General features: G+C 34.1%; 3 protein-coding genes across 5 annotated transcripts in view; 2 read left to right on the plus strand and 1 right to left on the minus strand.

Annotated features, from left to right (window-relative positions):
- The first annotated feature begins 846 nt into the window (after positions 1 to 846).
- Positions 847 to 5,431, plus strand: LOC114877898. The gene is made up of 3 exons (XM_029191029.2): positions 847 to 1,023; positions 4,216 to 4,378; positions 4,655 to 5,431. Coding segments are annotated over exons 1-3 (486 nt in total). The 5' UTR covers positions 847 to 1,021; the 3' UTR covers positions 4,976 to 5,431.
- A 317-nt stretch (positions 5,432 to 5,748) lies between these two features.
- Positions 5,749 to 23,210, minus strand: part of LOC114877892 (adenylosuccinate lyase) — a 33,507-nt gene continuing 16,045 nt past the window's right edge. The window contains exons 1-6 of one of the 3 annotated variants that reach the window (XM_029191019.2): positions 16,131 to 16,211; positions 10,223 to 10,426; positions 9,867 to 10,149; positions 9,628 to 9,779; positions 9,001 to 9,399; positions 5,749 to 8,348 (exon numbers count right to left, since the gene is read on the minus strand). In XM_029191019.2, the coding sequence (XP_029046852.2) occupies positions 8,085 to 8,348; positions 9,001 to 9,399; positions 9,628 to 9,779; positions 9,867 to 10,149; positions 10,223 to 10,387 (1,263 nt within the window). In that variant the 5' untranslated portion in view covers positions 10,388 to 10,426; positions 16,131 to 16,211 and the 3' untranslated portion in view covers positions 5,749 to 8,084. Of the gene's footprint in view, positions 8,349 to 9,000; positions 9,400 to 9,627; positions 9,780 to 9,866; positions 10,150 to 10,222; positions 10,427 to 10,492; positions 10,696 to 16,130; positions 16,212 to 23,210 lie in introns of those variants that run through there. The other 2 variants (XM_046287652.1, XM_029191018.2) reach the window with 2 other exon arrangements.
- On the plus strand, positions 16,340 to 18,154 carry LOC114877895 (protein snakeskin). The gene is made up of 4 exons (XM_029191022.2): positions 16,340 to 16,453; positions 17,255 to 17,464; positions 17,636 to 17,755; positions 17,844 to 18,154. The coding sequence occupies exons 1-4, from the start codon at positions 16,403 to 16,405 to the stop codon at positions 17,952 to 17,954; spliced, it is 492 nt and encodes a 163-aa protein (XP_029046855.1). The 5' UTR covers positions 16,340 to 16,402; the 3' UTR covers positions 17,955 to 18,154.

The following is a 23,210-nucleotide window of genomic DNA, read 5'->3' on the forward strand; positions in this document are numbered from 1 at the left end:
AATATCTTCAATTAAGTTTAATAAAGATTATATTAAATGGATGCTGCATTGAAATGTCATTTGAAAGGCTCGACGAATGATGCTCAATTAGACGGGAGAAAAACATTCATTTACTTATTATTATACATTCAACTTAGAACTCACGGAAATAGATAGTTTATTAAGTCACTATCAATAAGCATGGAATAATAGTCACCTGTTCCATTTGCATACCTCAGGATGACATATTGAAAGTATTAAAAAATAATTATCAATCCTCGGACAGCGGACCATGGAGACAGCCCCTGTTATATTTTTTTTCAACTTTACTATGCCAATTTATTTATATCTAAATTAATATTATTGCCTATTATTTTTGTTTTAAGTTTGCTGTGTCGATTTATTTATTTATAATATTTTATAACAACTAAGCAATATTTTGAATGCTAACTAAAATTCTAGATGTTCATATTTAAAAAAAATATAAATTTCTAAATAGTTTGTGCATTCAATCTGCATATTTTTTGCATATTTAAAAATTTGCAATCTATTCGTTACTTTTAGAATCATGTATAATCAATACGATCATAATACTATGATGAAAAATATCACGCAATCATGTTGCATGTTTTTGGAATCCTCCTTTCTAAAGCGTACAGATTCGAAACCGGTATCATAGAGGAAATTTTACATCTATACGTATCTGTCTTTATTCAACGTTCTATCGGTAAGTCTTGCCTTTACTGGCTTCCAGTAGTCGGACTGTCACTATCTACTCGACGAGTCCCCGTATTCAACAAAGTTTAAGTAAGAAGAGGGGGCACGACGTAAAGTACAACACTTGACACGAGGAAAGGAAAGGAATGGAAGGAGGTGAGAGAGGAAAGATCGGAGGTGGCGTCAAGACCAAGCTGTTCAGACTCCAAGGTGATATAAAGGCGTACGTCGACTTCACCTGGTTCAACTTACCTGAAACATCGAATAGCTACGCTGCCCAGCACCACTGACAACATCCGCCACTACCACACCACTTTCTACCATCATGTGAGTCTTTTTAATTGATTAATCATTGATTATCTCTAATGATGTCACATTAAAAATCATGAGAACCTCGTATGACGTTAGGTTTCATATAGAATTGCTTGTGAAGGTATTCGAACGCTTGCAGTAGTAATTGGGAACAGTTTAGGTTGTCTTAATTGATTGATTATTGATTAATTTTAATGTCATATTAAAAATTTGCAATAGCTTATTAAAATTGCTAATCGAGATATTCTAATTGTTGCAAATAACTTATATTTCTAAAATAATATTACAATTAAAATAAAATATGAATATTGCAAATTCATGGCTAAAATTAAAAAAATTTGACGACTCGTATATTTAGAGTTGCTCAATTAAAAATTATATTCAACACTTTATAATTTTGGAAATGTAAATCTAAAATGTGTATTTCATTTATTAAAAATTTAATTTCTGTTAATTTATCATTGCTCTATAAACGTAGGTATAAACGTTTTAATTGCCACAGTTCAATTATTTCTTTTAACCATGCAATGAACGTCATAACACGTATGATGGTAATCACGATGAATATTTACAGCGTACAAAGGAAACAAGTATAATTTGCATTCATTTAACGCTTCGACCTTCTGCCTGTTGTCTGCATTTCAGCCAATGTTTTAAAAACAAAATAGCAATTTTTCGACCTTCTTTTAAAACCATCAAGACAATATACATAAAACGTTTTATCTTGTTAATTTATACTCCACAATAAGTGGATCACATTGCAGATCGTATTATAATGCATGTGAGGCGTTGCATAAGATGTGCAGTATGACGTTCTGACACCATTTTATGGTTTATGTAAATCAGAAGTGCTAAGTCTTCTTTTCTTCTAATCTATTTGTTGCATAAGTACAATTAACGACGACATGGTTAATTTATGAATTTGCAATTATACAGTGTTTGAATATTGAAATATCTGTTGTAGATAAAAATTTGCTGAAATGCATTTATGAGAAATGTAATATAACATTTATGTAACCGATCGATTCTGCGAAGAGCGATAAAAGTTCTTCCGGGGCTGATTTCATCGTTCAATAATAATTGGCCTTGCCGATTTTGCGTAACAAACAAAATTTATTCCGAGAATTCGACAAAGGAAATAAATGATTCATGATAATGATGGGGTAAGCAAAATTCGTAAAGCTCAGATAAAATATAATGCAACATTTTTAAATTATTATCTTTAAACTTATGCAAATTTAATGCCTCCTCAAGTCATTGAAATAAAAAAAATGATCGAAAATTTATAAATTTTTTAAATAATAGAATAGAGGAAGGAAAGTGAAAGAAATTTATGTGTAGCACTACTGTTACTATTGATCATGTAAAGTAGCTAATTGAAAGCTCACTGAACTCGTTCTTGCACAATGATCAAAATTTATTATCTATTGTCACGTTTATTGTTATTCCGGTCAACGTGGGCGACAGAAACGTGTCGCACGTGAGATCCTTGCCTTGAAGCTCGCGAAAGTGAAAGGATTCATGATTTTATCTTGCAGTGGTAAATGCAATTCAGGGGTTAAAAGTGCATTACATTGTTTGAACTAAGGGTACGTAATAGACTCCATCTTTTTAAAACAATTTTTATTATTACTATCTTATAAATCACAGTTCAAATATTATAAATAATTACTACAACAATTTATAATATAAATAGTTATATTTTAATTACCGTACATTTAATTAATTTGGCATTCTAAGACATTAACAAAGAAAAATTGACTCTTTTGTTAATTGAAGAAATATGTAAAAATGTCTGTTCTATATAGGCTGTTAAAAAGAGAACAAAGGGAACTTAGACAAAAGAAAATTACGAATAATTGGTAACAAAACCACGAAGCTGGACTTTCTCTTTGTATAAAGTAGAAAGTTCAATTCGATTGGCGTGGTTGATCATGCTTGACAGAACGAACGTTACTTTTTGCTTTCGTTGCGCTTATAATTAGCATGTAATTAATAGAGCGAAATCAGTGGTAGTAAACTTTTTATTTTATAAAAGCAATCGATGGAAAGTTACGATTACTTAATACTCCGATTTCAAATAAGAAATGTCAATGAACTTTTATAAATTATACAAAATACCTTCATGAAAAATATTTTTTTTTTTTTTTTTTAATTTTGTATCAAAGATAATTTTGTGCAGAATTTAAATAAACAAATACAAACTGGAAAGTTACAGTTTCACCATGATAAGTATAATCATATAGGTGTTCGAAAACGAAAGCAAGTTGTATGATAAAGAAAGATCAAGTAAATGGGTCGACAAGGAACAAGAAATAAGAAAAAGAAAAAGGGGAACCAGACGGTATAGTAGCCTGGAGCAGTGAAAGTCAGAAACCAGGTTGAACTTTGCCGAGAATGGTCACGCTGGTGATTTAACACGATTCGAAGGAAAATATGAACGGGACAAAATTATAAAAATACACTGAACGCCCACTTGAACTGTTACGTAAGAACGAGTCGACGATTCATTTTTTTACAACTATCACCTTAAACCGTATCTGGGTGACGCGTATGAATTAGTTTGCTTACTCAACAGAAAATGCAGAATATTATTAAACATATTAAAAATTGCAAGTTACTAATTAAAAAGAATGTTCTATAATTTATTCTATTACACGCAATAGCTATTAATCCTTTGATGGTGGATCATGAAGAAAGTTCCAATTTTAATTTAATTTTGTATTTCATATTTTCATTTTCTAAATTTTACAGTATTCCTCTAAAAATTATTTTAGGCAAATATTTGAAATATTTTTAAATTTTTAAATTAAAAATATTTTCTAGGTCGCACTAAATATTTTAAGACACATTTCTTGAATTACCATTCTTTCAATTTTCATTTTATGTAACATTTCTATGATGTAACTAAGGCGTCGATAAAGAATGTTAATCACATGAACGTTTCTAGATAAATGCAGTACGATAGGAAAGATAGGAATCGCGATTTGTATTCATTAGAGTAGATTTTATCCATCAAACGCATCGGTCCATTACATGAATCTATTTGCAATTTGCATAGAATATTTTTACAAGCAATTGGTATTTGGATTTAAAAATTATTACAAGAAGAATTTAATGAAATTTTGTCTTTTTTTTTGGGAGAATTAAGATTGATTGTTGTATCTTGTGTATTTTGTATTTTTTCTAACAAAACTTTTATTTCAGGGTGGTGTGGGCGGTGCTGTTTTTGACAACAGCAATTTTGGCGGAGGCAGCGGTACCGGACCCACCGAATTCCGGTATCACGACCGTCGGCTCTTTGAAATTAGCAACAGCCGCTGACTGCGCTGGTGTTGTCGCTTTTTCCGCTACTCAGGCTTCTGTCGATGTGAGTTCAATTTACAAATTAATATTTAAACAAACAATTATAAAAAGCATTACTATTGTGACAATAAAATAAAAACTTAAATCAGAAAGTTAATTGTGAAAGTATTCATCTTCAAGTATTCAAAGTTTTCCTTATCTCCTTGTCTTTCAATTATTTGACTAAACTCTTAGCACCAACCATTAGCAACCATCAAAACAATCAAGGAGTTAATACTTTAAAATTGTAAAATTCACACCTAGTAATTAGTAAAATACTTTTTTCACTTTTTTTTTACAGCATGCCAAAGTAATTCTGTCTGAGACATTGGTCGACAAAGGCGTGGGATACGTCGCCCAAACAGGAACTTTCATCACCCATTGTCCAGGCCTGTACCAATTCAGTTTCGCCGGATATGGTAGCACCGATCTTCGACTTACATTGAAAAGAAAATTGAACGATTCTGATAGCTGGAGATCGGTAGTCAGTGCTGGTCCAGGAGGTGGTGCCAATTTGGTTTTATTGAACGTCGATGCTGGGGACCAATTTGCCATTTTCGTGGACTCTGGAAAAGTTACAGACAGTGTTACATTTTCTGGCTATCGAATCGCCAAAAACTAACGAATCACGACAATGATTATTCGTTCAGAGACCTTTGGAGCAAATCATTGAACAAAATCAACCAGAGTACAATAATAATATTGAACATTTTTGAGGCTCATTATCATCGATCAGGAATTTTGTTCAAACAGAACATTTATTTTCTCTATGTCTGATTGGTAAAACGTGTCAATTTAAATGATTACCATTGGATCAATTAGAGTTCCTGATTTGAAAAAATGATCTACCAGAGCGGTTTCAATCTTCTCCACGAACTTAATGCTCTGTGATAGCCATCTTTCTATGTTCATTTCTCTTCCATCGTTTTACAATTTCGTTGATTAATTAACTATTAGTTAACTATTTTGAAATCAGATCACTGTGAATCATTGAAATTGTAAGACATTTTAAAATTCTTTGTGATTGGTGCTTGTCTTTTTAATTCTTCAACTGTAAATACTTCTATGTATCTATTTATCTATTCTTCTTTTTATTCTATCCTTTTATTTTACTTTCATTCTTCATCACCTATTTCTTCTTTTTTTCTGTAAAAATCTTTTCTTCTCTTTTTGTCTTTCTTTTGTAAAAATTTATTATCTTTTACTATCTTTGTTTTCTGTAAGTTTCAGATTTTTTTTTCTTCTTTCCTGTACACTTTCCTCGAATACCTATCATCAGTATTACAGTTTGAAAATTTACTCATCTTGCCATAAAGTATCACCATGAAACTGTCTTCATTTTCCTATTTCTTTCTCTATCTTTGTCAAACTTCCTTCCTTCTTTGTCTCAATTACTTTTTCTATTTTACTTTCACTCCTGATTCTGTAATAGTAGATATGTTTCTGTGTCTATTTTCATTGGTTTAATTTCTTTTCTTATCTTATTCTTCCGATTACAAACTTTCTCTGCAATTTCCTTCTTTCTTTTGCTATCTCTTTATATTTCTATTTCTTGCTATCTTCTTCTATTTGCCATTGATGCGAACGTAAACATACTGAAGTACCTGAAAATTGAAATTTATATGAATTTCTACGCGATATTTTATTCTTCTTACTTTAATTTCTGTTTTATTTGTTTTCTGTGGTGTTATGATTCTTCTATCTTGTGATCTAATTTTCTTATAATCAAAACTATTCTGACTTTCTTTTTGTTCTATTATTTTTCTTCTCTTCTTCAAGTTTCTCTATTTTCTTTCTCTTCTTCTATCTTTTTATTATTTGTGCACCGAAATTCTTGTTTATTCTACTCTTCATCTATTTTATTTCTTATTTCCATATGCTTGTACAGTTGCACATTCTGTTTTACTGTTCTCTTTCTTTTTCTATATCTACATTTTTCATTCACTCTGTTTCAAATCTTCTAATTTCCTTTTATATTCAGAAATTTACTGTGTAATATAATTTTCTTTTCTATCCGTGTATTTAAACTTTGCTTAAAATTTTATTTCTTCTTTCAGTTCTTCTATGACTTTTTCCTTTTGCTCAAGTTTTCTGTAAATTCTGTGTCTTTTCATTTTCTACATTTTTCAGCTTTCAATTATTTTTTTCTTCTTCGTATACTTTTAATCGATTTTCTTCATTTCTGTACATTTTTCAATTTTCAATTTTATTTTTTTCTGGTAAACAAGAAACAACATCTATCTTCTATAATTTTCTCTCTATCTCTTTTGCTCTCTTCTCTGCTATGAACAACCTTTTGCCTCAACATTGAAATTTTACTATAAATTCGTTACATATTTGTCGCTTATACGCGATGTCTCTTCTAGTCCTGTTATCTGTTTAATTATACACCTATGAAATCGAATGCTCCAATAATGCTGTGCATTGTACTCTATAAGATATCCTCTTTCTTTAAGTAATTCTTTTATTATACCTATGTCTCTCTATTTCTGTATCTTTGAAACTTTCTTCAACATTCTCTCATCTCTCTTTCATTCTCTGTTTCTCAAAGTTTTTCTATTTCCAATCCTTTTCTTTCTTTCATCACTCTTTTTATTCATTTAACCCTCGAACACCTTATTTTTAAATACATCATTTCATGTATTGAAAAAGCAATGTCCAAAGGAATAATCCTCAATTCAGAAAATTAATTTTCTAAGAGTCTAAAATTAATTTTAAATTGTTCGAGGGTTAATAAACTTTAACGACTCTACAGATTTATATATATATTTTTTTACATACACTGGAAGAATTAGTCGAATGCAGCCACACTTTCAGCAATGAAAAAGAATTCGTTGTGGAATATATTTTGAGTCACTTTCGACTTGGAAACCATGTTTCCTTTCAATCTTCTCTCATTTCTAGTCTAATCTTCCCACCTGTCGAACCTACTCTATGAAAAATTCACTATGAAATTTTCTTCATGCTGTGATCCTCGAGTGCTATAAACATATTTCAATTCCGCTATCATCTTTGTTCTATATTTTGTAATTGAAATATTCAGTTATTACTTTAGATCTGTCCTGTAATTTGTAACCATTGCTTGATCAATTTTAACCCTTTGCAATGTTTATTATTCTCAGAAAACTTCTGCAAGATTCTTCGAATTTTAATTTAGACGTAAAATAGATAATTAGTTTGTTCATCACGAGCTCTCTCCATGGTCCGCTGTCCGAAAGTTAAGCAATAGTTACTTACTACATATTTTTCAACTATCTGATTATAATAAACGATCGGCTTTTGTATCTCTGTCTTTCTTTTTACAAATGCTATTCTACCTTTCTATTTTATCTGTCTACTTCTCTTCTACCTTATGTCTAAATGTAAATAAAATTCAAAAGCTTCTCAAAAGAAAACATCATTTCTCGTTTCGCTATCACAGCAGTTACGTTGTCGAGAAGTAATCAATGAAATTCAAAAAGAAGAATATAGGTATTGATAGAGAAAAATAAAACGTTCGACCCAGTTACAAACAGTATGCCTTTCGTTTATTCAACTCATTTATTTTTCTAATATTCACGATAATAACAATCCTGTACGCATCAAGCTATTTTGCTTGAAAGAAATGAACAAAAAAAAAAAAACAACAGAGAACTTGAAAAATCTATCATACATAAATTGTAAAGAATTCTTTTAACAAAGTCCCTTTCCTGCAATCCCGAGATGAATATTTGTATCGATGAAATGTTTAATCAAATGTTTAGTTCTACGGTTCCGCCTAAGAGTTCTTTGTAATTTGTGAGCACAGGGTAAACTTCCTCTTGCAAAAATTCGGTCACTTGTTCAGGTGCTCTGCCAACGAAGGTTCGTGGATCTAGAAGTTCCTTCAGTTGATTTAGAATTGGTTTGAAGTAAGGGTCTTTCCTGATTCTTTCGACTAAATCGTTGTCGAGACCGTGTTGCTTCACCTGTGCACCAGCTTCTTGGGAAAGCACTCTTATTTTCTCGTGGCAAACCTGTTGCAGTGGAAATATTAACACTTTTAGAGCTTTAAAAATTTGAGAATTTGGGAACTTTGAAACTTTGAAATTTCTGAATATTAAAACCTTAGCAATTTTTAATTTTAGAGCTCTAGAAATTTGGAATTTTGAAATTTAGGCATTTTGGAACTCTGGAAGCTTGGAATTTTAAAATTTCAAAACTTTATGGAAATATTAACACTTTTAGAGCTTTAAAAATTTGTTAATTTGGGAACTTTGAAATTACTGAATATTAAAACCTTAGCAATTTTTAGTTTTAGAACTCTAGAAGTTTAGAATTTTGAGATTTAGACATTTTGGAATTCTGGCAGTTTGGAATTTTAGAATTTTAAAACTTTATGGAAATATTAACACTTTTAGAGCTTTAAAAGTTTGAAAATTTGGGAACTTTGGAACTTTGATATTTCTGAATATTAAAACCTTAGCAATTTTTAGTTTTAGAACTCTAGAAATTTGGAATTTTGAAATTTAGGCATTTTGGAATTCTGGCAGTTTGGAATTTTGGAATTTTAAAACTTAAAAATTGTATGAATTTAAAAATCTTTAGAATTTAGAAATTCTGTCCTTTGTAGAATAATCTTTTACCTATTTTCAAACACACTTAACAACTAATAATAATAAATTGTACCTGTCTGTCACCTCCAGCTTTCACCATAGCCATTATTATATTTTCCGCGGTCATGAAAGGTAACTCTTGAGCCACATGTCTGGCAATGACCTTAGGATACACAACAAGGCCCTCGGTGATATTCTGAAGTGTCATTAGTATAACATCAGCTGATAAGAACGCTTCTGACAAGGTGATTCTTCTGTTCGCTGAGTCGTCCAGAGTTCTTTCCATCCACTGAGTTGCAGCGGTTTGCAATGCATTATTAGCCAATGTCATTAAGTGTCTTGCTATGCTGCAACATCTTTCTGAACGCATCGGATTCCTTTTATATGGCATTGCACTCGATCCAATTTGAGTGCTTTCAAATGGTTCCTCTATCTCTTTCATGTTAGCCAGAAGTCTTATGTCGCTGCATATCTGAAAGAAGAAATTGATGATAGAAAAACTGTAATAAATAATTAAGTAAAATCTAAGGGTGTTAAATGATTCAAAGTTTTATAATTTTATAATTCAAATATGCTTTGATAATCCTAGCAAAAATTTAACAATTTCCATTATATCTTCTTTGAAAACTGTAATTGTAGTATTGAAATTTTATTTATTAGGAAAATTTATAGGAGGAACTATGTAATTATATTTATTTACTTTATGAACAGTAGAGCCTAAGGAACTTAGAGCATTTAAACATTCTACATCGACTTTCCTACTGTAAGTTTGTCCAGTTACAGGATAGTGCTTCTCAAAACCAGCCATTCTGGTTACCAAACGATCTAATTGCTTCACTTTAAATCCATCACCTAGAAAAATGTATAATTAAAATAAATCAGAATATTTCTGTTTACATAGAACGTTAGGATTCTGAATATTAATAAAATAATAATTACCATTAAATAATTGAAGGAAAGAAGCTTGAGTGCCAGTGGTACCCTTCACTCCTCGAAATTTTAGATCATCCCGAGCACGACGAATTGCTCTTTCGTCCATTAAAAGATCATGCAACCAAAGTGTGGCTCGTTTTCCAACGGTGGTTAATTGTGCTGGTTGAAGATGGGTGAATCCTAGAGTCGGTAAATCGCGATACTCCATGGCGAATTTTGCGAGACGTGACAATACGTTCGCCAATTTTGGTAATAGTATGTTGAAACCTTGTCGAAGGATAATCAGATCCTTCAAAAATAAAAATTATCATTAGAGTTTCATATTATGAAATAGTAAAAAGAAATTAATTTGAAGAAATTACCGTGTTATCACCAACATAGCAACTGGTAGCACCTAGGTGGATTATGGGAGCTGCTTTTGGGCATTGATTCCCAAAAACGTGAACATGGGCCATTACATCGTGCCTCGTTGCCTTTTCTTCTTTTGCAGCAGCCTCGAAATCAATATTATTAACCTGAGCCTCCATTTCAGCGATCTGTTCTGAAGTGATGGCCAATCCAAGCTCCTGGAATAATAAAAAATAATAATTAGGCAGGAACTAATTAGGCAGGGGCTAGGGTGGGCCTGTTACCATTTCAAAATTCTAAAATTCTCGAGTTCTAAAATTTCAAAATTCCAAAAATGTTAATATTTTTCAATTTTGAGATCCTAAGTTTGCAATCAACCAATAAAAATCTGTAATTTTTATCAAAATATAAAAATGTGATGGTTTTTCATAAACAAAACAATAATTCAAAATTTGCATTTGTGGAGTCTTCGAAATTTATAGTAAATGTTGTTGGATCGAAATGGATCCAAGGTATTTTTTGAATATTGCGCGGTCAGTTCAGCCGTCGGCCAGCACCCTTCAGACGAATGCGCGTCAAGGGAAAAATTAACTTCGTTATGCGTCGCCGACGTGGTGTGAGTAGGGGTAGGAGGCCCAGCAAAATCAAGTGAGACGCTGGCGGGCCTCGTTCAGTTCTTTGGAAACCAGTATCGAGCGAACAGTGCATTTTTTCGGACATTTTGTATTGATTTTAAAGATTATCGTAAAAACACGCAGGCTACTCCACACACCAAGGTACGTGATCAAAAACACACCATTCCAATTTAAATATTCAACAATAAAAGCTGCCGTTTATCGGTTTAGCCCATGACGATTCCATATCGTCATCAATAATAAAAAGCTGCCGTCTATCGGTCCAGCCCATGACGATTACATATCGTCATCAATAATAATTAGCTGCCGCACGTCGGTCCAGCCTATGGAGACTCCGCGTCTCCATACAATTTAATAAGCGATCATATATGATCCGGACTGATTACGTTAAGAACAATCAGCAAAAACGGACACACACATACATGCATCATACACACCTCACACCTATATACATTTGTATTGAAAAATAAACAGTTTATCGAGGTTTTTTGGCCGCAAGGTTTTTTTTACCTCGGGGTCCAACCCCAAATATTGTGTTGTTTTTTTTTGCGTTAATTCATCTGCTATAATTCCTTATTTTATTTTCATGAATCACGAAACTCAGGCAAACGGTTTGAGTTTCGACGCTACAAACATTTTGGTGCCTCCTGTGAGGATTGAGCCGCTCGCTAGCAACGCATGGAACAAAGGTGTACCGTACGGCGAGTCATAGCCCGGCATACCTGGAGTCATTGCCAACAAAAGGACGTCGTTTCCGTCAGGGACGCAGCTCGCTTAGTTGCCACCCGATGTCTACATATCTTATTGGATACAGATAAGCTATTCATTCTTCAATCGCCTTTAATTTTGCGTCTTGAATCTCTGTGAGCTTGCAATTCAATCGTCTTGAGTCGAATCTTAACGGCTCAGCTCGCACTTTCGCATCGAAATAGCTTCTCATTCGAGATTTATTCTTTCTTCTGGATAACGGCGCGTAGAGCTAAGGAGAGCGTGAGCGAGAGAGAGCGAAAATAAAATCGGTACGTCCGCGCAACTTTTTTCGAACGATATTGGTTGAGTATCGCTGTATAGTTTTCCGGTTCCATTGTCTCGAGTGTTGTATTACATTAACGCATTTTCGGTTCTCGTGTTGATATTCGTTAATTAATCAAAATGCCGAATCGTATCACTTTCATCGCGCAGAAACGCACAGCGCTCAAAAGACAAATAACGTCTCTACGCACTGCCGTCGAGCAAAATAAAGTCGACAATACGCACGCTAAAGCGCGACTTGCGCGAGTCACGGAACTTTTCAATGCATATGAAGATCTCAACGACGAGCTTGAGTTGTTGGACGAAACGAACGACGGGCTAGAACAGATGGAGGAGATACGCGACAATTTCTATAACCTCGTGTCGAGGGTCGAAAGCATGCCGAGCGCTGGCGGGTCTCGTTGCAGCGATACGACCGTAAATAACCCCCTGGGCACTTCAACTTTCATTGAAAGGCAACGACAGCTTAAGCTCCCTATAGCCGAGCTACCTAAATTTGACGGTGACTATGATAAGTGGCTATCGTTTCGAAACACTTTCCTTTCCATGGTCGATGCTCATACCGAGATTAATGATTTGAACAAATTTTTATATTTGAAAAATTCACTTACGGGTGCAGCGTTAAACAAACTCGCACGTTTTGACACCAGCGCCGAGAATTACAAGAAGGCCTGGAAACTTCTAGTAGATTCATATGAAAAAAGGCGCATTCTGTTAGCGAAGCACTATGATGCCATTCTCAATATACCTCGATTAACTACCGCGACCCCGGAAGGATTGTCAAAGATCGCTGACGACGCCTGTCAGCATTTAAGCATGTTGGAGGCGTTGCAGGTTAAATCGGATGAGGGATTGATCGTGCGAATACTAGAAGGAAAGCTTCCTCGTGACGTGCGGCAAGAGTGGGAGAAGTCTCTCACTCTTGACGTATTTCCCAGTTTAGATAAATTTTGCAATTTTATTAATGAGACTGCTTTCAGTCTTAGCACGTTAGACAGCGATACCGTGCGCGATAAGGACGGATCGCGCGGAAAGCGCCGCTACGATCGGGAACCGCAATCAACGAAGGCGCGAAAGGTAGATTCCGGGGTAAAGACATTTATCACCGCAACGTCTTCGGTTTGCCCTCATTGTCGCGAAAATCATTTTATTTATCGATGCCCCAGGTTCGAAGGGTTAAGCGTCAAGCAACGATGGGAGGTCGTGAAAGCAAAGAAACTTTGCCGTAACTGTCTTCGCGCGCATTCAGGCGAATGCAAATCGTTACATTGTAGACGTTGTGGCCGATACCATCATACCCTTCTACATTCAAGCGCTCCAAACCAAGCGGCGTCGCGTCCGGTAGCTGCGTGTAATAAGTCTTTGACTGAGTTACCTGAAGCTAAAGGGTCGGCGTGACTAGTCGTAGACACATTCGCTACGATCTCGCGGGTATCCCGATCTCAGTTAATGATGAGCGCCATTGTACGCGTTCGTGACGCGACTGGTAGTTTCGTTCAAGCCCGAGCCCTACTCGACACCTGTGCGACAGCGCATTTCGTCACTGAGGATTTCGCGAATAGGCTGAAATTATATAAGCGTACTTGCCCTATCCCAGTCGGTGCGGTTGACGGGATGCACACTGTATCTAAGAGCAGCATCGAGTTGCGGTTTCATTCCGTTCATAATGAATTTTCAAAGGTCTTGACTTTTTTAACTTTGCCGAAAATCGCTGATCTTGTGCCAGAAGAAATCTTCCCGCGCGAAATGCTTAAGATCCCGGCCAATATAAAACTAGCCGATCCTCGGTTCCACATTCCTCAACCGGTAGATATGTTGATCGGATCCGGGGCCACCTTATCATTGCTTTCAATCGGCCAAATCAATTTGTCACGCGACAATTGCGATTTGGTTTTGCAAAAAACGCAATTAGGTTGGGTAATTGCTGGAGGTTCGAGCAGCGAAGAAGGGAGTTCTATAGCTGCATGTAACTTGGTTAATTTATCCGAACAATTGGCCAGGTTCTGGATAATCGAGGATGCGAACTCTAAATCTTCGAGAACGTCAGAGGAATCTTTGTGCGAAGCTCATTACGTGAACGGTACGGTGCGCGACGCGAACGGCCGGTACGTGGTACGTTTGCCATTTCGGAATGGTGATCGCGATCTCGGCAACTCACGCTCTCAGGCTCTAAGGCGTTTCCATTCTTTACGGCGAAGGTTGGATTCGAACACCAATTTGAAGGTCGAATATCACAAGGTGATGCAGGAATATATTGATATGGGTCACATGTTTCTTATTAGTAACGAATCCGCCAATGGTTATTATATGCCTCATCATGCCGTAACCAAGACTTCCAGTACCACCACCAAGGTACGCGTGGTGTTCGATGCATCAGCCAAAACAGACAAAGGCATTTCTTTAAATGACGCTTTGATGGTCGGTCCGACCATACAGCCTACTCTTTTTGAACAGCTTCTGCGCTTTCGCTCACATGCATACGTTTTGACGGCCGACATCGAAAAGATGTATCGGCAGGTGTTAGTCCATCCTGAGGACCGCCAGTTTCAACGTATCTTTTGGTATCATAACCACGAAGTCAAGGTCTGGGAACTCAGTACTGTAACTTTTGGTGTGTCATCCTCTGCTTTTCTGGCAATTCGCACGGTGTCGCAGCTCACAGACGATGAAAGCGCGAGATTTCCCCGGGCTTCTCAAATTTTAAAACGAGATTTGTACGTCGATAATCTTCTAACGGGTGCTAATTCTCTGGAAGAAATCCTGATAATTCGTGACGAGATTATCGAGCTTTTGAAGCAAGGTGGTTTCAACATGCGGCAATGGGCCTCCAATCATCATCATGCGCTCGACAACATATCCGAAAAGATTTTGAATCTTGATCACGCGATCGAAGAAAATCCGGTTCTGAAGACGCTTGGAGTTGTCTGGAATTCGCAATTGGACAAATTTGTTTATACAGTCAATTCAATCGATATGTCTGTTAGGATTACTAAACGGAGCATTTTGACTAACATCGCCAAAATCTTTGATCCGATAGGATTGCTGGGTCCCGTTATTTTGTCGGCAAAGATCATCATGCAAGATTGTTGGAGGGTTAAGATTGATTGGGACGAGACGGTACCACAAGAAATACACTCTAGGTGGAGTCGATACGCAGGGCATCTCTATCTTATTCGTGATATGAATGTGGACCGTCGATTTTTAACTGAAAATCCGATCGGAATTGAAGTACATGGTTTCTGTGACGCGAGTAAACGTGGCTATGGTGCGTGCATTTACATTCGATCGAATGATGCTGGCGGACGTGTTCATGTCCGTCTGGCATGCTCCAAATCTCGAGTCGCTCCGATCAAGGAGATCACAATTCCGCGGCTGGAATTATGTAGCGCGCAGATTCTCGCTCGACTTTATAAGGAAGCGTGTCCAACTTTCAATTTTCCGATAAGCCGTTTGATATTCTGGTCAGATTCCACAATTGTATTGCAATGGCTCAAGAAATCTCCGCGTTTGTTGAAGACGTTTGAGGCAAATCGTGTTGCGGAGGTGCAAGCTCTGGATAGTTCAGTCGAGTGGCGTCATGTTCGAACCAACGATAATCCGGCAGACGCATTATCGCGAGGACAGGACCCTTCGGAATTTCTTCAAAACCACAGCTGGTTTGAAGGACCTGACTGGCTCGGGCAGCCAGAAAGCCAGTGGCCTGTTGGCATCGATCTTCCCATTTCGGAGCTGCCTGGATTGAAGAAACACGTCTGCTTAGTTTCGGCTGTGGCCGCCCATGAATTCTTTGAGCGTTTTTCTTCGTACTCAAGGCTGCTAAACGTTGCATCATTCTGTTTTCGTTTTTGTCGTTCGGGTAAATTCAAGGGAAAGGCTATTACTGTCCCGGAGAAATTAGAGACGGAGAGGAAAATTATTCGGCTTATTCAGCGGGAACGTTATCCCGAGGAAATCGAGCGGTTGTCAAGATCGAACCGAGTCAAGAGCAATAGGCTCGCTGCGCTTGATCCGTTTCTGGACGAGTACGGGTTGCTTCGCGTCGGCGGCCGATTGGTCAACGCAAATATTTCCTCTGGCCAGAAACATCCTCTGCTTCTTCCGTCATATCATCATGTCACTGACTTGATCATACGAGAGACTCATCAGAATGCTTATCATGCAGGCATTCAAAGCACTCTACAAATGTGTTCCATTTTACAAGTAGGTAATTAATTTGTAAAGTAATGTTTTTTCAGTCATATTGAACAAAGTGTACATATGAATCATGCAGAATCTGGCATTAGAAAACAGAATAACAATGATCGTTATATTTCGATGGGATCGAACAACATTATCGTTAGTGATAATAGAGTATGAATGTGTAGGTGACTTTCTACACGCCTTATCCCTGTTTCGGCGTACGCTGTATCATCTGATTAGATAAAGTGGGCTTGGTAGTGGGTCGAAAACATCTAACACGACGTGAAACTCACTTCGTTGTTTCACCTGTTTTCATCGTGAAGGGGTTCGCGTTCAGAAAAATTAATCATGGTGTCTCTGGAAACTGTCGCGAGTATAGTTATAAAAATTTTGAAATTGGTGAGAAGATATATTTTTCATTGGTCGTTTGTGAATATACAGTCAAAATCAAAATTGTGTGCATAAAAGAAATTGAGTGACTAATGTGACAAAATGAATGGCGCGGAAAATATCAAAAAATTTATTCATTTTGTAATATTTTACAAAATTACTTTTTAAGAAAAGCGGTGCTTTTAGTTTTTAAAAATTATGGTTTTATTAATTTGCTCGCATATACATAGAAGTTTCTCTAAATTAACGTTACATTTTAGAAAATTATTGAGCTATGTTAATTATTAATAATATATTTTCTTAAAACAATTATTTATATTTAAAAATGCTTTTTCTGAGATTATCTTATAATGATACTATGGATTAACAGCCTTGATTTAATCATATACAAAGACAGCCATGTTGTTTATACAAAAGTACAATAATTTTACAGAAATTTTATTACATTTGAATTGTGAGGTAAATTGAACCAATAATATTGGATCTATCAATTAGTGTAATCCCTTAGATTGATATATCGTCACTATTAGAATCATTCAAGAAACATTTATACATAGCTCTATGATTCATTTTGTTCTTTATCGTCGAACGATAAGAAACCCTGTTTGCAATACGATATGACGCCCTTTTTATGTATCATGGCGTGATACAATTGTACTACTTTTCACTAGAATTGATTCCTTCTTTAATTTACAAAAAATTGAAAGTCATCAAAATAATAACAAATTGTTTGCCAAATTAATGTTGGAATTATGTAATAATTTTTTTTTTCAACAATTATTTTTACTAATCGTGGGTTTCATTTTTCAGGTCATTAATCTCATAATCCTGATCCTGTACCGAACTGGATATAAGGATGGAGAATTTCTGGGTGTTGGAGGAACGTGGAACTTAAATGAAGATAAAAATCCGGATGCAGAAATTGTTGCATCCGGAGTTCTTGTGGGTTTCTTCATATACACCAGTGTTGTTCTCATCACCTACTGTTTTGGAAGCACAAATCACAAGAAGACTCTTGTTGTAAGACCAAATTTGAAATTCCATATTGAAAATTAATTTAAAAATTAATTAATTTTTATTGGAAATTAATTTTGAAAAATGAATTTTATACCGAGAAACTGCATACAGTGTTTACATCGAATTTAGTTTACAGCTGTTTATTTATTTTCTTTAATATTGTTTTTTTTTTAGGAAATTCTAATGAACTTTGTTGGAACCTTCATGTTCGTTGCTGTGGGTGGCACAGCACTTCATTATTGGAACGGTTATCAATCAGAAAATAAATTTGATACGATTGTTCAAGAACGACAGGTAATTACTGACTTAAAAATTTATGAACTTGATAAAATTTATGAAGACTATCTGGAACATTCCATTTTTTAACCCTTTATATTTTTAGGTGGGTTTAGCAGTTGGATCACTATGCGTTATCGAAGGTTCCGCCTATTTAGTGGATTTAATACTAAGTTTGCTACATTTTGCAAAAAATCGCGATGAATTATTCGAATGAATTCAAATTTCTCTCTGTGTGCGATAGGTAAAGCTGTTACCTTGCATTTATATCGTAAGGAATTAATAATCAGAATCTTCGTTACTGTAAATTTTTAACATTCATCATGTACTAAATTTCTGCAGGAAATATTGTATTATTCAAGACGTTCATTTTTAATGAAAAATTCACAAATATAGTAGATCGACGTGTTAATCATACACATTCAATTCAATATTTTCTACTTGAATTATTGATAAAGTATATTACTAAATGTAGGACGTATTATTTAATTTTTATATTTTTATTACATCAACGTACATAAACAATAATAATACATAAATAAAATTACAAAATTAATTATTCCTTTTATGTTTGTCAACATAATTAATCTATCAAGCTCGAAATTAATGAAAGGATACAAATTTTAAGAGGACAATAATTCAGAAAATTCAAATTAAATCGATTTCAATCGATATTTATCGATATTTAAGCGATTAAAATTCAGTTTAATTAACATGTTAAAAGAAATACAACGACTTTTTAAAGACTTCAGTTTTCTCTTGAAAGCATTCGAACTGGTAAAAAGAATTAATTTTTTTCTAATGATTGTGAATATTTGTAAAATCTGATAATTACTTCTAATTTAGCTTTTGGCGTGTATTTGTCTGTACGAATTGTCCAAATACAGTGAATACATGATTCCAAAATGGTTATGGATTATTTATTGCATCGATTCGTTCACATATGCTATAATATATTTCTCTATTGCAATGACACATGTGTTTGAGAAACCACGAAAAGTATCAGTTAGTTACATCAGATCTTTTCTAATTAAACAGATGAGTATTTCAATCCTTTTTATTGAATTTCATTTATAGGAATTTACATATTTTTCACTGGGAGTGATTTTCAATTTCATAGGTGGAGTAGCAGGAATTGAAAGAGGGCGAAGTGAAGATTCTGAAAATAATGAACATCGAAATGAGTTGAAAATTGGATTACTTTTACTAGGTGCATAATTAATTACCACGAGAAAGAAATGAATTATTTTTACAATGAAATGTAAAAATTATTTTTCAATACTTATGGTACATTTTTTATTATTTTCAGCTAATTTTTTTGTATTATTTTTCGAAACTGCATGTATGGTTTACATGGAATATAAAAGAAAACGAAAATAAATTCCTACACGTGCTAATGTTTGAACAACGAATGGATAATGTTCTATATTAATTACTTGACATTTTTATAACTTTACCTTTTGAAATTCATTTTCAAAAAATAAAGATTCATAAGGATCAATGAAATACCATCAACGATATGAATTTATCATTTAATCGATTCTTTGAATATTCAAACTTTTGTCAAAAAATCAAACAAAATATCGTCTACATTTAGGAAGTCAACAATTTATTCTAATTCTAAATAGAATATTTCTCAAAGAAATGGGTAACATACCGATGCTTTTTAGCAATCCAAGGTTGAATTCATGGGTAATTGACAAGAAATTATTAATATGGAAAACAGTATCTATGGTTTGTTTTACTGAACATTTGCTTCAAATTTTATTAAGGTTATTAAAATTAAAAAATAGAATTGATTTCTTTTAGTCTGCCTGTATAATTGGCAGTTTAATATACGTAGGCCCGTTGGAACCATACATCGAAGTTCCAATTTTTGGAATTTTGGTACCCACTTTTATGATTGGGTACATTATTATACATTCATCAGATATTTTCCTTTTGATCATGGGAGAGGATTATGTCTTTCTCGTGAGTAAGTGAAAAATAAAATACAATTTAAATGACAATTTAAATTTATTATCAAGGAAACATGCTTTTATGTGATTGGTGCACTTGGAAACCTAACTTGTGGTATTTATCAATTATGCAAATGGATAAATTGGATACTTGAAACTTCTCAGGATTCTGATTCGGATTATGAGTATGTTTGTCAATAAACATAATAATTTGCCAATAGTAATTGTTGAAATTGTCTATTTGAAAAATTTTTTTCAGTGTCCCAGAAGTAATGCTAGCACTTGTCTTATTTCTTCATTTCACTTCTCTAACTGCTGTGATGATTCATCGTTTCCTTCTTTGGCGTCAGTCTATGATCAGAGAGGTTGAATGAGCCATTTAAAATAAATTTTAAATTAAATTTAGAAGGACGAAGAATTTATACGTTATAATAATTAAAAGAATGATATAATTGAAATAAAAGAATTTTAACTTATGGGGTCATCTTATAACAAGACGACAGACTCCCATAAAGGGTCACAGCAACAGCCACGATATGCATCAATTAATCTACTTGACCCCATAATCATCTTGAATGACCGACATAATCGCACACCCACGATCCGGATATATAATCCCGTTAATTACGTATACTGTTAGTAATTTAACCCTTTTAGACCTAATTTGTACAATAAGAGTAACATTTAGAAAATAAGAGAAATCATGCTAATTGTAAAATCTACAAAGTGTACCTGCCATGATAATCTTATTAACTGTACAGTTTCGTTAAAGAGTTTATCAATTATATTTATGTTATGAAAATTAATATTATTTCAAATTTTTCATTTATAAAATTATATAATTGTCAAAATATTAATAATGAAATTTTGAAAAATGAAAATTTTTCCATATTAATTATAATAAAGAAGTTAATACAATTTCTTATAATCTCTATTTCCATATAAAAATCAAAATAAAATGATGAAAAAATTGATTTCATAAAAAATACAGTTGTCAAAGTGTTAATAACAACGTCTCCGAAACCGGAAACCATCGCATGTGATTCAAGATCGACAGGAAGATCGCACAATGATTATAAACGAAGACCAAGCCGCACCTACTGACCTAGTGAACACGTGATCTTCCATAGGTATACTTGTATGCTAATTATGCACACCTGTACGAATGACTGTACCTGATACATACACGTAGCCCAGAGAATAGTTTTTCTGTAACAGGAGTAGCAATGCGTTAAGTCTATTACGTAATTAGAAAATAATCTGATGCTGGTACGAGTTGTTTAGATTGTTCACAATCCTATAACATCAACTTTTTTTAAATTTAATTCTTGTCCTTCTTATTTTTTTATTTATCCCACATTTTGCATTTATTACAAATTTTAATAATGCAAGTTTGCATCAAAATTAGTTTTCTTTCTCGATGAAATGACATAAGGCAGAAATGATAAGTTTTTATTAGAAAATCATGGTCGATATTGGATATAAGAAAATAATATAGGTTTGCACGTTGCACTCGTTCTATATTTTCCGCATGTAAACTTATTTCTGTTAATATTTATGCAACTGCGCTTTTACCGTGTCAGGGCCGAAACATTATAACTTTCTAGTTTAGATACTCTGTGTCGATCATCGCGCACTGAACTTACGAGCTTTACTTACATAGTAATTTTGTAATTAACGTACCCTCATTTCAATCTTCTATCCTTGTCGACACCTGATATGAACAACGTTATAAAACGTATTAAAAATAAAATAATCCTTTTTTTTGTCTAGGAACCATGCTTTTATTACAATTAGAAAATATTGAAAATCTAAATTTTCTGATTTTAAAAATACTATATTTTGAGTTACAGAAAATATTTAAAAGTACCATTTAAAAGTACTAAAAAAAAGGTATATTTAAATTCTTGTTACACTAACAGAGACAAACAGCAGATATTAAAAGTAGAGTGAAAAAAATATAAATCATTTTCCTGTAAACCTAGCAGGTATCGATATATTGATATTTCAATAACGGGTCAAATTGGCCCTGCACCCGTCTGCCATCAATAAGTATTCAAACATAATTTAAACGTTCCATTCAGAAGCAAAATATGTACATAATTTTCCCACCCTCTTTCTTCGAATTCCAAAGTACTCAAAGAATGGTATGAGTCAGCGTGGATTCATGAATAAGCTTCGATCGTGGCGGACGTTTATTCAAGAAAAACGTATCGCGTATGAAATTGGATACGTCGCAAATGGAGGAAAACGAAACGATACAAGGAATGATTTCGCAATGTTACACGAGGGGCTGGAATCCTGCTGGGCCCTACGTGCTCTCGAAGGTTTTGCACGTGCACGCATCCGCCAATGGGTACGTGCAAATTACACACCGTGTGAGTCACGTGAAGTCGAACACGGTCCGATGCGTGCTTTCGTGACCCACCACCCACAGCACGTGCTCGCGAATTAAATGCCGCAGTTACCTCGCCCTTCGTGGCTAGCCTCTAATTACATACGTGTCCTTTCGAAATCGTAACTCGTCCACTTCCGGCATTCGATCGATCGTTTGTTCAATTCTCGCATTGAGATTGCGAAAAGTTGAACCCTTGAACAGGGGAGCCTGAGTTTTACAAAACTTACGAATATTTTAATATTAAATTAAATTTAAATGTATCATTTTAAAACGAGAGATTCATATATTGGAGAAATAATTTTTTAAAGGAACAGTATTAAATTTAAAAAATGAAAATAATAAGGAATTATGGCGCTCTACCATTCAAGGGTTAATCTTTGAATATTGGAATTTTATATAATGGCATTTAGACCAAAATTAGGCACTTAATTATATAATAATTGTAAAGTGTGTTTTTGAAATTTTAATTTATGTCTATTGTTACATTTAATAATGGTATGATGCACGTTTTCTCAGTATCGTTCCCTATTGATACAATAATGATCTGGGACAATCACTGGAAAAACATACTTAATTGTTAGCAGGTACAGTTTGTGTCAGAGACACTATGTTTTATTAAACATTCCATACGAGACATGACAAATATGCCAACTATAATATCAGAATACAAAGAACCACCTGAGATATTATTTTTAAATGAGTTGAAAAAGGAGCTTAGTAACAACAATAACATTCTTCAATTTATAATAATTATAGAAAATTATTATGGAAGTAGCTTTTAGTTTCAATCTTACGAGTAACCAAATTAAAACAAAATAAAATGTTTCAAAAATGCATTCACTAAGTCTTTCACTAAAGTTTTAATTAATTAGATAATTAGCTAATTGCCAAAAGTCCAATTTTACCCAATTTCAAATCTATTGCCTGTTTGGAAATACAGTCAAATTCTATTGAAATTTATTTTTACATAAAATTATGCATTCATCATTCAGGTTTCATTCATGCTGTTAATAACAACAGTACTCTTCATTCAAGATCTCTGCAGTGATTATGTAATCCGTATCGGCTGGAAAGTGAAATGAAGAAAAATCGTGGGTAATTAATTAAATAAGCAAGA

This window comes from Osmia bicornis, chromosome 10 (assembly GCF_907164935.1).
Source record: "Osmia bicornis bicornis chromosome 10, iOsmBic2.1, whole genome shotgun sequence".
Lineage (NCBI taxonomy): Eukaryota > Metazoa > Arthropoda > Insecta > Hymenoptera > Megachilidae > Osmia > Osmia bicornis.

Excerpts from the sequence above, each read along its gene's own strand:
- LOC114877895 (XM_029191022.2), top strand. The coding sequence starts at position 16,403 with ATGGTGTCTCTGGAAACTGTCGCGAGTATAGTTATAAAAATTTTGAAA. Across the intron at positions 17,465-17,635 it reads ATCACAAGAAGACTCTTGTT|GAAATTCTAATGAACTTTGT; the intron begins GTAAGACCAAAT and ends TTTTTTTTTTAG. Across the intron at positions 17,756-17,843 it reads CGATTGTTCAAGAACGACAG|GTGGGTTTAGCAGTTGGATC; the intron begins GTAATTACTGAC and ends TTATATTTTTAG.
- LOC114877898 (XM_029191029.2), top strand. Across the intron at positions 4,379-4,654 it reads CTACTCAGGCTTCTGTCGAT|CATGCCAAAGTAATTCTGTC; the intron begins GTGAGTTCAATT and ends TTTTTTTTACAG.